The 12,095-nt window shown below is 38.3% G+C and overlaps 1 protein-coding gene across 1 annotated transcript in view; it reads right to left on the bottom strand.

Moving 5' to 3' along the window:
* Nucleotides 1-4,820: 4,820 nt before the first annotated feature.
* Nucleotides 4,821-12,095, bottom strand: part of LOC108831570 (uncharacterized) — a 12,923-nt gene continuing 5,648 nt past the window's right edge. Inside the window, exons 4-14 of the mRNA XM_056991995.1 lie at nt 7,270-7,370; nt 7,104-7,193; nt 6,900-7,022; nt 6,581-6,658; nt 6,376-6,461; nt 6,221-6,269; nt 5,999-6,055; nt 5,783-5,913; nt 5,615-5,698; nt 5,477-5,543; nt 4,821-5,367 (exon numbers count right to left, since the gene is read on the bottom strand). Coding sequence (XP_056847975.1) covers nt 5,023-5,367; nt 5,477-5,543; nt 5,615-5,698; nt 5,783-5,913; nt 5,999-6,055; nt 6,221-6,269; nt 6,376-6,461; nt 6,581-6,658; nt 6,900-7,022; nt 7,104-7,193; nt 7,270-7,370 — 1,211 coding nt within the window. The 3' untranslated portion in view covers nt 4,821-5,022. The remainder of the gene's footprint in view (nt 5,368-5,476; nt 5,544-5,614; nt 5,699-5,782; nt 5,914-5,998; nt 6,056-6,220; nt 6,270-6,375; nt 6,462-6,580; nt 6,659-6,899; nt 7,023-7,103; nt 7,194-7,269; nt 7,371-12,095) is intronic.

Below are 12,095 nucleotides of genomic sequence, written 5' to 3'. Positions count from 1 at the left end.
TATTGTGAGGTCGCAGCTAATGTTGACTGATGACTTGGTGTGTGGAGGAGAATTTTTCCATGTAAAATGTGCAGCTCACATACTTAACCTTATAGTGCAAGATGGGTTAAAGGTTATTAAAGGCGCTTTGCACAAAGTAAGAAAGAGTGTGAAGTATGTGTTATCATCTGAATCGCGTGAGGTGTTGTTCGGAAAAGCAGTGGTTGCTGCGAATGTAAAAGAAACTCGGGGGCTGATATTGGATGTCTCGACCAGATGGAACTCGACTTACTATATGCTGCAAATTGCAGTAAATTACCGTAAGGCATTTGAGAAGTTGGAGTCATTTGACAAGCGAGGTTTTACAATGGCGCCCACAGCTGAAGAATGGACAAGAGCAAGTAATATCTGCACTTTTCTGGGGCCGTTTGCTGTGATCACAAAGATGATGTCTGGCACTAATTACCTGACATCTAATTTGTATTTCTATCAAGTCTGGATGATCCATAATTGGCTCCGGAATAATGAGGAAAGCGATGATGAGGTTGTCAGATATTGGGATGATGTCAGTGGTCTTTTTGCAATGGCAGCAGTCTTTGATCCGCGATTTAAGCTATCAATTGTTGAGCATTGTTTAGGGAAGCTTGACATGAGTACAAGAGATGTTAAGGTGAAGAACTTGCGTGAGAGACTCAGCAATCTCTTTGAGTCTTATGACAAAAAATCCAAGGTTAACTCCCCTTCTACGGAGCCACGTGAGACGGTTCCACCCAAAACATGTGAGCCAGTGTCCACAGAAATGTTTGAGAACTACACTGTGAGTGTTCCTTTACTTTTCTTAACTAGTATGTTTATTATTTTTCATAACTGCAGGTCTTAGATATTTTTTAAAAAACTTCTATAGGATTTTTTTGCATTTCGCAAAGTCAGTGGTGTTGCGAGTGGGAAGACATCTCTAGAAGCATATCTTGATGAACCACCTTTGGAAGTTTCCAATTTTAAGAGCTTGAATATTCTTGACTTCTGGAAAGATAATGCTCATCGCTATGGTGATTTGGCTGGTATGGCTTGTGATCTATTAAGTATTCCAATCACAACAGTTGCTTCCGAGTCTTCTTTCAGTATTGGATCAAGAGTGCTCAACAAATACAGGAGCCGTCTACTCCCAAAAAATGTGCAGGCTCTGATATGCACTAGAAATTGGATCAGGGGATATGAATCATATCAAAATGGTAATTATCTAGATTATCAAGCATTTTATTTGTTTTATGAATCAAAATGGCTTTTACTAACTTCAATATTAATACTTGCAGAAGAAGAAGTATTTGGTGAAGAAGATAAACCCCCATCAGTTGAATCAGCTGTTGGTGATGAAGTGGAAGCTGCAAAAGTGTGATTTGAGTTGCTGTTTCTTTTGATTTGGTGTTTTCAGTTGCTGTTTTTTTAATGACATTGTTTTTAGTACTAGCAGCTTTGAATTGGTGTTTGGTTTTAATTTTATAAATTCAGAAAACAATAGCATTTGGTTTTTTATGAAATTATGAGTTATGTTTTGATTCAAAAAAAATAATTGTCTTGAACTCTTCACTCTTGATCGTGTATAACAGGAAATTTGAAATATCCTAATGATAATTTGAAACATAAGTATTTGTTACATCTGTTACTAGGAATCGTATGACGTTACAGACAAGTTAGAAAGTTTTGTTTGATGATTTACAGACTGTTACGTACTGATGTCCCAACCTATTGCTGCAGATTGAAGTTATCCCGCGGGCCGGCCCGTTTGTACCAGGACTTTAGGCAGGACGGGATTGGGCCGAGTCTTTGGAGTACCGCAGCCCGCGCGGGACTGGACCGCAATGAACCGCAAATCGACGAGCCCGTTGCGGTCCGGGACGGGACGGGACGGGACGACCTGTTTGACATTCCTACCTATTACATAGATAAAATCAGCCTCAGCCAACGAACTCTAGTCTAACTGTTAATTAAGTGTTTGAATTATGATTTGATTTATAATTTGTATAAGAAAAAAAAACAAAACGTAAATTTATTTTTATTTCTTGCGATCCACGGCAGGCTTGCGAACTGGATTTGCAAATGGACCGAAAATAAGGGTTCATATTCGTGTGGATGTTCAAAGACATCGTGAAGTAGTTCTTTCTACCAAGGTTGGAACCTGCAACCTTGATGTAAAAAAAGATCTGTCCTTACCATTAGATCACAATATTACTAATATCATGGACATAAGCACCATTAACTTAATAAAATATGACTTTGTTTGGACAATTTTTTTTTTTAACACTGACTATTTTCATTGATGAAGAAACAGAGTAATACACAAGGAAAGACACCAAAGCTAGCGAGTAAACAACACCCCTAGAAACTAAGCCAGTAGGATACAAGATCATCCTCTGGAAACAAAGGCCAGCAGATTTAACTGAAATCTCTGGAAGCTAAAACTAAACATAAGTAACATAGTTCAAAGTACAAACTGAAAATAAATCTAGATCATAAAAGTAAAACACCCAAGCAAATGGACCACTAAGGCAAGAAGGAAGAAGTAAGCGCACATTCATCGACGAGATTTATTAAGGGAGACCTGCCTCTCATTATACTGCTCCGAAACCATCTGACGAGCCATGAGTAAGAAAAGGTACAATAATCCCAGGAGGAGGAGGACCATTTTTTTTCACTCCAAACTCCACGCCAAGATGCAGAAAAGCCGAAGCCCCATATCCTTAAAGACGAGCCGGATCCGTGAAGATTGCAAACTGAATCTGACCCGTCGCAAACGAAATCAAGGATAAGCACAACCTTACAAGCCTTAGTAAATCCACCAGAAGAGGCATCCATCAACATGCAAACAGATCGGAGAGACAAATCTCACAACAGAAATCAGATCCTATAGAGTAAGATACATGATACTGAAGACCACGAGAGAAAGCCAAGAGATAAGAGAAAAACGGAACAAGCGAACATCCCAGAAACACCGAGAAGCCACCACCGTCAAACTATCTTCAACAAAACCGATCTGATAATCTAGATCTAGATCTACACAGGAAACTTTGAACTGACCGAAAGATATACAAACGGAGAAACGAAAATCAAGACCGGACCGACGGTGGCTATGGGAGCCCACCCGTCGGCCGGTAAAACGGTGATCAAAAATGTAAACTTTTAGATAGAAGCGAGAGAGAAATTGAGGAGAGAGAAGTGGCCCTATACTTTGTTTGGACAATATACTCCTGTTATAAAACAAAAATTTAAAAAACTAATTTATTATTTTAATATGTTTTAAAAAAACCTAAATTTTTTAAAATTTTAAATATCCCCTAGACATTATTTGCGAAGTGATTTGCCACATGTCTTCTCTACAATCGTTTTCACAAAAAAATTGTGACGTGGCTATTAAGATTGATGACATGTCATATCATTAAATATGACATGGACAATTACATTTAATGCTGATAATATTTTTGGAAATCCTTTTAGAATATGGTAATAACTCATATATTACATTTAATATTGATTTATATTTTTGGTAAACTTTGTAGAATATGGTAATAACTCATAAATCATCACTAAAATAAATATATTCAAATATGACATTTTGAATTTCGAAATATTATATAATTTAACTTTTATAATTATAAAATTTTTATTATCTAAAATTTTCTAAATTTCTGAATTTAAAAAAAAAAATCATAACATCATTAGTTTCTTTTAGATATCTACAAATTATATACATATTATTTAGTTTTAATTTTTTGATAACTATACAATTTTATATGATTTTTAGTAATTTTGTACAAGTTGATTTAATACATTTAACCAAATGAAATAAATAATTTTTTATCTAAGATTTTAACTTTATATATATAATATATATTCTTAAATATAATTTTAAAAAAAATTCTATTAATTTTATTCTTAATCAATGATATTTATATTAATTATTGGTCAAAATAATAAAATATAATATTAATAAATTACATTTTAAAATATAAAATTTAACTTTTTAAAAATTCATCACTACACATGCTGCAAGAAAACACATATATTAATAATTATGACATGACTACTAAAATTGATGACATGTCTTATATATTAATATGACATGGAAAATTATATTTAATGTTATATTATTTTTTGGTAAATTTTTTAAAATATGGTAATAACTCATATATTACATTTATTGTCGATTTATATTTTGGATTTTTTTTAAAAATATGGTAATATTCATAATCATCATTTAAAACAAATTTATTCAATTATGGCATTTCAAATTTCGAAATATCATTTAAATTAAAAATATTTCAAAAATATATACATATTTTTGGGAAATTATAAAAATTAAATCATAAAATCAAATTAAATCGTAAAATCATTAGTTTGTTATATTTATCTACAAATTTTATAAATATTGTTTAATTTTAATTTTTGACAATTGTGCAACTTACATATTTATTTTAATATATTTAATTAAAATATATAGATAGAAAAATATACCTAAGATTATAATTTTAAATATATACATGCACATTCTTAAATATAATTCAAAATAAACAAAATTGTTTTTATCTTGATTTTAATGTTCAGTTAAATCAAATTTATATGAAAATATTGATAAGAAAAAAGAAAATTTATAATATTAATAAAAAAATTAATATAATTTATATTTATCTATTAAAAGATATTTTAAAAATTCTTTTACTGCACAGGAAAACACCTAGTATATTTATATATATTTAAGAAAATTGTAACCATAAATATAATAAAAATAAAAAATATTTATAAATTTAAATTAACATGATTTAAAACTAAAGTTTGACAAGCCAAAGAAATTAATAAATATATATATTTATGATATAATTATAAGGAGTCTTCTTCTACACAGATTTTCCAAGCCCTCCTTTTCCTCTGGGTACATATGCAAGAAAATGAGGGTGCAGGATATTGTTACTAGCATATCAATAACTAACAATTACGAGACATAGAAAGAATCTATGAATGAAACAATTTGAGTGGAGAAAAGAAATGACTTCAGAAGTTGGACGTTGTAGGTTTTTGCTTCTTACGGAAGAGGTAGTTTATGAGCATCCCAACTAAGGGGAAACCTGTTACAACGCCTATGTAACCAATCAACCATACGGATCCTTTTGTCTGCCGGCACAGCTTGTTAAAGCTTCTTGTTACAGTGTCCTTATGCTGCGGTCCGGTCTGGTTCAATAGTTGCGTTGCTTTTTCTGATGATGACGCAGTGGAATTGGTGTTTTGTTCGTACTTGACTGCTGCCACCAACCCGTCTCCTCCAGTATTTAGGTACGGGCCTTGGTTTATCGAAGGCTCCTCTTGCTTCCCTGATTCTGAGCTTCTACTCTCTTGAACCTGCACAAAATTTAATTTGGTGACTTTCTGTTTGATAATCTTAAGAAATAAAGAATAGACTGGACGGTTGTGTAATCTAGAATTGCTATTCCAACAGAGAGAAACTTACTTTCTGTACATGCATATGACGACTGCAGCTAAGGGCGCCAAGAAACTCATTGGTGGCCCTAACCCACCTATAAAAAAACACAAGAAGCATTAACCTGTTCTTACAATTTGTAAGAATGAATCTCAGAGAGATACCGACCACAAGCTAGATGCAGTTAGTCCTTCGAAGAAGGCTAGATGTCCCCCGTGATTTGTTGTCGCCAAGACAATGTTTTTGTTTGCCCTTTTCCAAAGAAACTTCATGTCAATACTACTGTATCTGTAATAGAATTCAAGATTTCAAGAGATACACGAACTATTATTTTACCGGCATTCCTCCCAAGGAATAGCTTCCTTTGTGCATAACGGATCATCTAGAGCACTGATGCAGAGTAGTGGCACCGCCACGTTTCCTACGTATTGGGTACTGCTAGATTTTCGGTAATACGTATCCACAGTCTGCGTTAAGGTGCAGTTAATATTATGAAGAGCATCAATGCTGGAGAAAAACTAACATCATAACGTGGGGGGAGAGAATTAATACCTCAAATTTCCCAACATGACAGGTAGCATGATTGTCAAAATCTCGGATGGAACGTGACTGATGAAGCAATGAAGTTGCGAAACAAACAACAGACAATGTTAGACGCGAAAGAAAATGTAAGGTTTCAGTTACATGTATTCTGAAAAACGCTGCTTCTTTGGGTGCATATATACCAAGAAGAAGACTCTGTATAGTTTATGGATCTATGGTTGCACTACTAACCTTTTTTATGCCTTCCCAATTAGCAAGCCGTGAGTACTGAGGTTCATGCCTGCAAATGAAACTAGAGTTATAACTGAAATCTTTATATTTATCTGAAATTTCTTCCCTCAACCCATATTACAAACTCAAAAAGTTGACAAAATAGGTGGACATACAATTTTGCATAACCTTGAAGTCCGATGGTGAGAGCTCTGTCGTACAACTTTTGTTTCAATGTCCGGCAGATAAACCTGTCACCAATCTTATTGGATGGAGGCAAAGGAAAAGAAAGCACGATGTTTTATTAGAAAGAAGTGAAGACACAAGGATATGTTGAAATCAATATAAAATATAAGAAGAGAGCTATGAAAAATATCTCACCAAGAGGTCCCATGGAGAACAAATAGCTACAGCGCCCCTAAGAGGAGTCTTCTCACCCTCTTCCCCAAGGTATTTAACCTGGAACATTCAGGTTTATTAGATGAACCTTGTCGTACATACCATTGTATTCAAAAACCTAAAATAAGGCAAGCTACTCTTTTAGGTTCATTAATTTCTCTGTTTGAATGTAGCCTAGGTTGCCGCCAACTCAACAATATAAAAGACAGGAAAAATCATAGCACTTTCGACGTAACTCAAAACGAAGAATAGTACTAGAAACATACATAGGAAACTAAAATTTGTATTCCAGATTGAGTACCAGAATATTAGCACCAATGCTAGTTCCAATAGCAAAGAGAGGAGCCAATGGGTACTCCTGTTGAAGATAACGAATAACTACCCGTATATCCTCTGTCCATCCAGCATTGTAGAAGCGATCTGACTGCAAGCATTCACAATATATATATAAAAGAACATGTATACATTTGAAACAAAAAAAAAAAACACAAGCTAGAGGACTCACAGTAACAGAAACACCACCGAGTCCTCTGTGATTGCTAATAACAACATTCCAACCTGATTTTGCAGTGTTGTAGGCAAGATGCTTTAGGTACTGCAGGATCATCAATGCAAGTCATATTATAACTTAATTTGTATAAAGCACAGTCGTAGAGAAAAAAAAGACTTACGGCAGAAGAAGAATCACTAGTTAACCCCGGAACCACGACAGCGATAGGAGTTGTGTCTTGTTTTGTGATCTCTTTCTGATTGTGAAGGTCCCCATCAAGAACTGCATGAATCATGTTAGAGAGGTTCTAGGAGAGAACCGATATATCCGAGATATGGTTGTTGAAGATGATGATAGAGTTGTAAGATAAGTGTAATATAGATTTGAGTAGATTTGAGTCTATCTCTATTATAAGTGAGATGTATATATTCAGTTGTAACGTGATATGTGAATGGGAAGTATTCTTCAACATATTCTCTCTGTTCTCTCTGATCTTTCATGGTATCAGAGCCACAAGGAGGTTAAGTAAATCTTTCTATAGGCGTAAGACGAGAGAAGAGATATGAGTGGAGAAAAAGATGGTGTGAAGAGTGGAAAGGAAGTTGTGAGTTCTTCTGGTGTAAGCTTGGAAGGTACGATGTCTCCGTATTACCTTGCTCCATCAGATAATCCGGGAACGTCGATCAGTCCAGTGATCCTAACCGGAGAGAACTATGCCGAGTGGGCATGTGAGCTTGAAAACGCTTTACGAGCTAAGCGTAAGATAGGGTTCTTGAACGGAACCTTGAAGATCCCGAGTGATGTAGAGAAGCCTATGGAGGCTGAGATGTGGCGGACGGCGAACTCTATGATTGTTGGGTGGATCAGGGCTTCAATTTCACCTGCAATTCGCTCAACTGTTCCATTCTCGCCGGATTGTTGTAAGCTATGGCTTGAACTCAAGAAGCGGTTCTCGGTGGGAAGCGCGGTGCGAGTGCACCAACTCAAGGCGGAGCTTGCATCATGTAAGCAAGATGGATCTACTGTCATGGATTATTTTGGGAGGTTATCTCAGAAGTGGGAGGAGTTGCTTAACTGCAAACCAATCCCAACATGTACTTGTGAGGCTTCAGAAGTGTACGCCAAGGAGTATGAAGAAGAAAAGGTACATCAGTTTCTCATGGGCCTTGATGAAGCAAGATACAGCAATGTTTGTACAAACATTATTGGACTCGAGCCTTTACCTGATCTCAACTCTGTATATCAACGAGTGGTGAGGGAAGAGAAGAGGCTTGGAGCATCACGTGTTGAGGCAAAAGAAGCTCCAGTTGGCTTTGCGACCAATACTGCGCCAAAGACAGGAGAAGACTCAACGTTGAGTGGTCTTATGGCAGCAATGGCGAAGAGTCGTAGCTCGGTGATATGCGCTAACTGCGGTAGGAGTGGTCATGAGAAGAAGGATTGTTGGCAGATCATAGGTTTTCCTGAGTGGTGGACTGAGAGGAATCAGGGAAATGGAAGAGGTGGCAGAGGCAGGGGACGAGGAAGAACAAACTCATCTCGTGCTAATGCAGCTCAGGGTCCAAGTGTGTCTTCATCTGGTACCAAGGGATCACCAATTCCGGGACTGAGTGCAGAGCAATGGGCGTCCTTGGCGTCGTTGATCGAGCAGCAGAAGCCATCTCCAATACCTGACAGGTTAAATGGTAAGGTACAAACTGGTGAGGTTATCATTGACACCGGAGCATCGCACCATATGACAGGAGATGTGTTGTTACTTAGCGATGTTCGTAGTATCATACCCTGTCCGATAAGCTTTGCTGATGGTAGTCACGTGATGGCTACCAAGAGTGGAAGCCTACGGTTGTCAATGAACTTGACCTTAACCAATGTTCTTTATGTCCCGAACTTGAACTGTACTTTGTTGTCTGTGGCAAAGTTGCTCCGACAGACTGGTTGTTTTGCGGTATTTACAGATACTTTGTGTGTTTTGCAGGACCTTTTTACGAAGACTCTGATTGGAGTCGGTGAAGTCAAAGATGGTGTTTATGTTTATCGGGATGTTACTATAAAGAGGGGCTACAGAGTGAAAGCTTCAGAGGATCAAGCTGTGTGGCACCGACGTCTAGGACATCCCGCTTATGGTGTTTTGCGATTTTTGCCTTTTGTATCTGGTTTTAAAGAAGTTTCGAATAAGTTTGGTGGTTGTGACATTTGTTTTCAGTCTAAACAAACCAAAGAAGTTTTTTCAGACAGTCTTAATAAAAGTTCCAGTTCTTTCGATTTGATTCATGTAGACCTATGGGGTCCGTATCGGGTACCATCCTCGTGTGGAGCAGTATATTTTCTCACCATATTAGATGACTACTCGAGAGCTGTGTGGATACATCTATTATTAGAGAAAAGTGAGGTGAAAACTGTACTGCCGAATTTCATTGCCCTTTCAGGTCGACAGTTTGGGAAGCAAGTGAAGAGTGTGAGAAGCGACAATGGGACGGAGTTCATGTGCTTGTCTAAGTACTTTGCTGAGGCTGGAATTATACACCAGACGTCTTGTGTGGGGACTCCGCAGCAGAATGGTAGGGTGGAGAGAAAACATCGCCATATACTGAACGTTGCTCGTTCTATCCTGTTCCAAGCAGGGTTACCAGTGAGATTTTGGGGAGAGAGTGTACTGGCTGCTGCCCACCTTATAAACAAGACTCCGACGAAGTTGCTTAAAGGTAAAACTCCCTACGAGTGTTTGTATGGGAAGCCACCTTCCTACGATGAGATAAGGACTTTCGGCTGTTTATGTTATAAACACAAGTCTAGGAGAGACAAGGATAAGTTTGGTGTGAGAAGCAGGAGATGTGTTTTTCTTGGTTATCCTTTTGGCAAGAAGGGGTGGAAGTTATATGATCTTGACGAAAAAAAGTTCTTTGTGTCGAGGGATGTAGTGTTTGATGAGATGAGATTTCCTTATGCAGAGAAGGAGTGTACTGAGAAGAGTGGAAAGGAAGTACCTCTTACCTTGCCTCCGGTGGTCGTAGATGTGTGTGACGAACATGATCAGGAAGCTGCAACGGAAGATAGGGGGACCAGTACAGTTGTTTCTCCGGTTACCGAAGAAGTATCAAACGCAGGAGATGTGGAAGTTGAGAAGCAAACATCTCAGGTTGCAGCAGAAGAAAGCTTGGGACGAGGTCATAGGCAAGCAGTTCCCTCTGTGAGACTTAGCGATTACGTTGTCTACAATGCTCAAGCACATCCTGATAAACATAACACTGTCGCCGGCACACAATCAGAGTCATCGGGGTCAGGTAAGACACGCACTCTGTATCCTATTATCGATTATGTTACTGACGAGCATTTCTCAGATGCGCATCAAGCTTTCCTTGCAGCTGTTAGTGCTGGTGTCATACCAAGAAACTACAAGGAAGCGTTTGGTGATGAAAATTGGAACAAGGCAGTGAAAGGTGAAGTAACTGCTCTTGAACTCAATAGAACATGGGATGTTGTTGACCTACCTGCTGGGAAGAAAGCTATAGGAAGCAAGTGGGTATTTACTATCAAGTACAATGCAGACGGGACGATAGAAAGGTATAAGGCTCGACTGGTGTGTTGTGGAAATCATCAAGTCGAGGGTGTGGATTATGAGGAGACCTTTGCACCTGTTGCAAAGATGGACACTGTGCGGACTCTGCTAGAAGTTGCTGTTGCAAAGAATTGGGAAGTGCATCAGATGGATGTGCACAACGCCTTCTTACATGGAGAGTTAGAGGAGGAAGTTTATATGAGATTACCACCAGGCTTCCAATCAGACGATCCCAACAAGGTTTGTAGGCTAAGGAAGTCGCTTTATGGTTTAAAGCAGGCACCAAGATGTTGGTTCGAGAAGTTATCTAAGGCGCTTGAGAGCATGGGTTTTGTGCAATCTTACGAAGATGCTTCTTTGTTTATGTTCGGCAAGGGAGATAAGAACATTAGAGTCCTCATATATGTGGATGATTTAATTGTGGCAGGGAATGATCTCGAGCTAATCCAAAAGTTCAAGAAACGGTTGAGTGAAAAATTTCACATGAAAGATCTTGGGAAGGCCAAGTATTTTCTGGGTATTGAACTTGCAAGAGGACCGTTAGGAATGTTTATTTCACAGCGCAAGTACGCTTTGGATATAATCAATGAAGCTGGGTTACTTGGGAGCAAGCCTGCGATCACACCGATGGAAGCCAACCACCAGCTACTGCGAAATAAGAGTCCTTTGATGGAGGATCCAGCGAGGTTTAGGAGAGTAGTCGGGAGACTTGTGTACTTAACAATAACACGTCCAGACTTGTGTTACTCTGTGCATGTTCTTTCTCAGGTAATGCATGAGCCGAGAGAGGCTCATTGGGACGCAGCAATGAGGGTGATTAGGTATCTCAAGGGGACGCCGGGACAAGGGATCATGTTAAAGGCGAGTAGTGATCTGCAGATCCGAGCTTACTGTGATTCGGACTGGGCAACTTGTCCACGGACTAGACGTTCTTTGTCTGCGTATATGGTGTTATTGGGAAACTCTCCTATTGCTTGGAAGACGAAGAAGCAAGATACTGTGTCGCATTCATCAGCAGAAGCGGAGTATCGAGCTATGTCAGATGCGCTGAAGGAGCTGCAGTGGTTGAAAAGGTTATTAGCTGATCTTGGTGTTAGACATGACGCTCCAATGGAGTTATATTGTGACAGTAAATCCGCAATCTATATAGCAGCTAACCCAGTGTTCCACGAGCGAACCAAACATATAGAGAAGGATTGTCATGCGGTGAGAGATGCGGTCAAGGCTAAACTCATAGCAACGAGACATGTACGGACAACTGAGCAGCTTGCAGACATATTAACAAAGTCGTTGGGCAGTTCTCCATTTCGATACTTGTTGTCCAAGTTTGGAGTGTATGACTTACACGCTCCAACTTGAGGGGGAGTGTTAGAGAGGTTCTAGGAGAGAACCGATATATCCGAGATATGGTTGTTGAAGATGATGATAGAGTTGTAAGATAAGTGTAATAT

The sequence above is a fragment of the Raphanus sativus genome, chromosome 8 (genome assembly GCF_000801105.2).
Source record: "Raphanus sativus cultivar WK10039 chromosome 8, ASM80110v3, whole genome shotgun sequence".
Lineage (NCBI taxonomy): Eukaryota > Viridiplantae > Streptophyta > Magnoliopsida > Brassicales > Brassicaceae > Raphanus > Raphanus sativus.
Note: the sequence above shows the minus strand (reverse complement) of the source record. Positions and strands in the feature narration are given on the sequence as shown.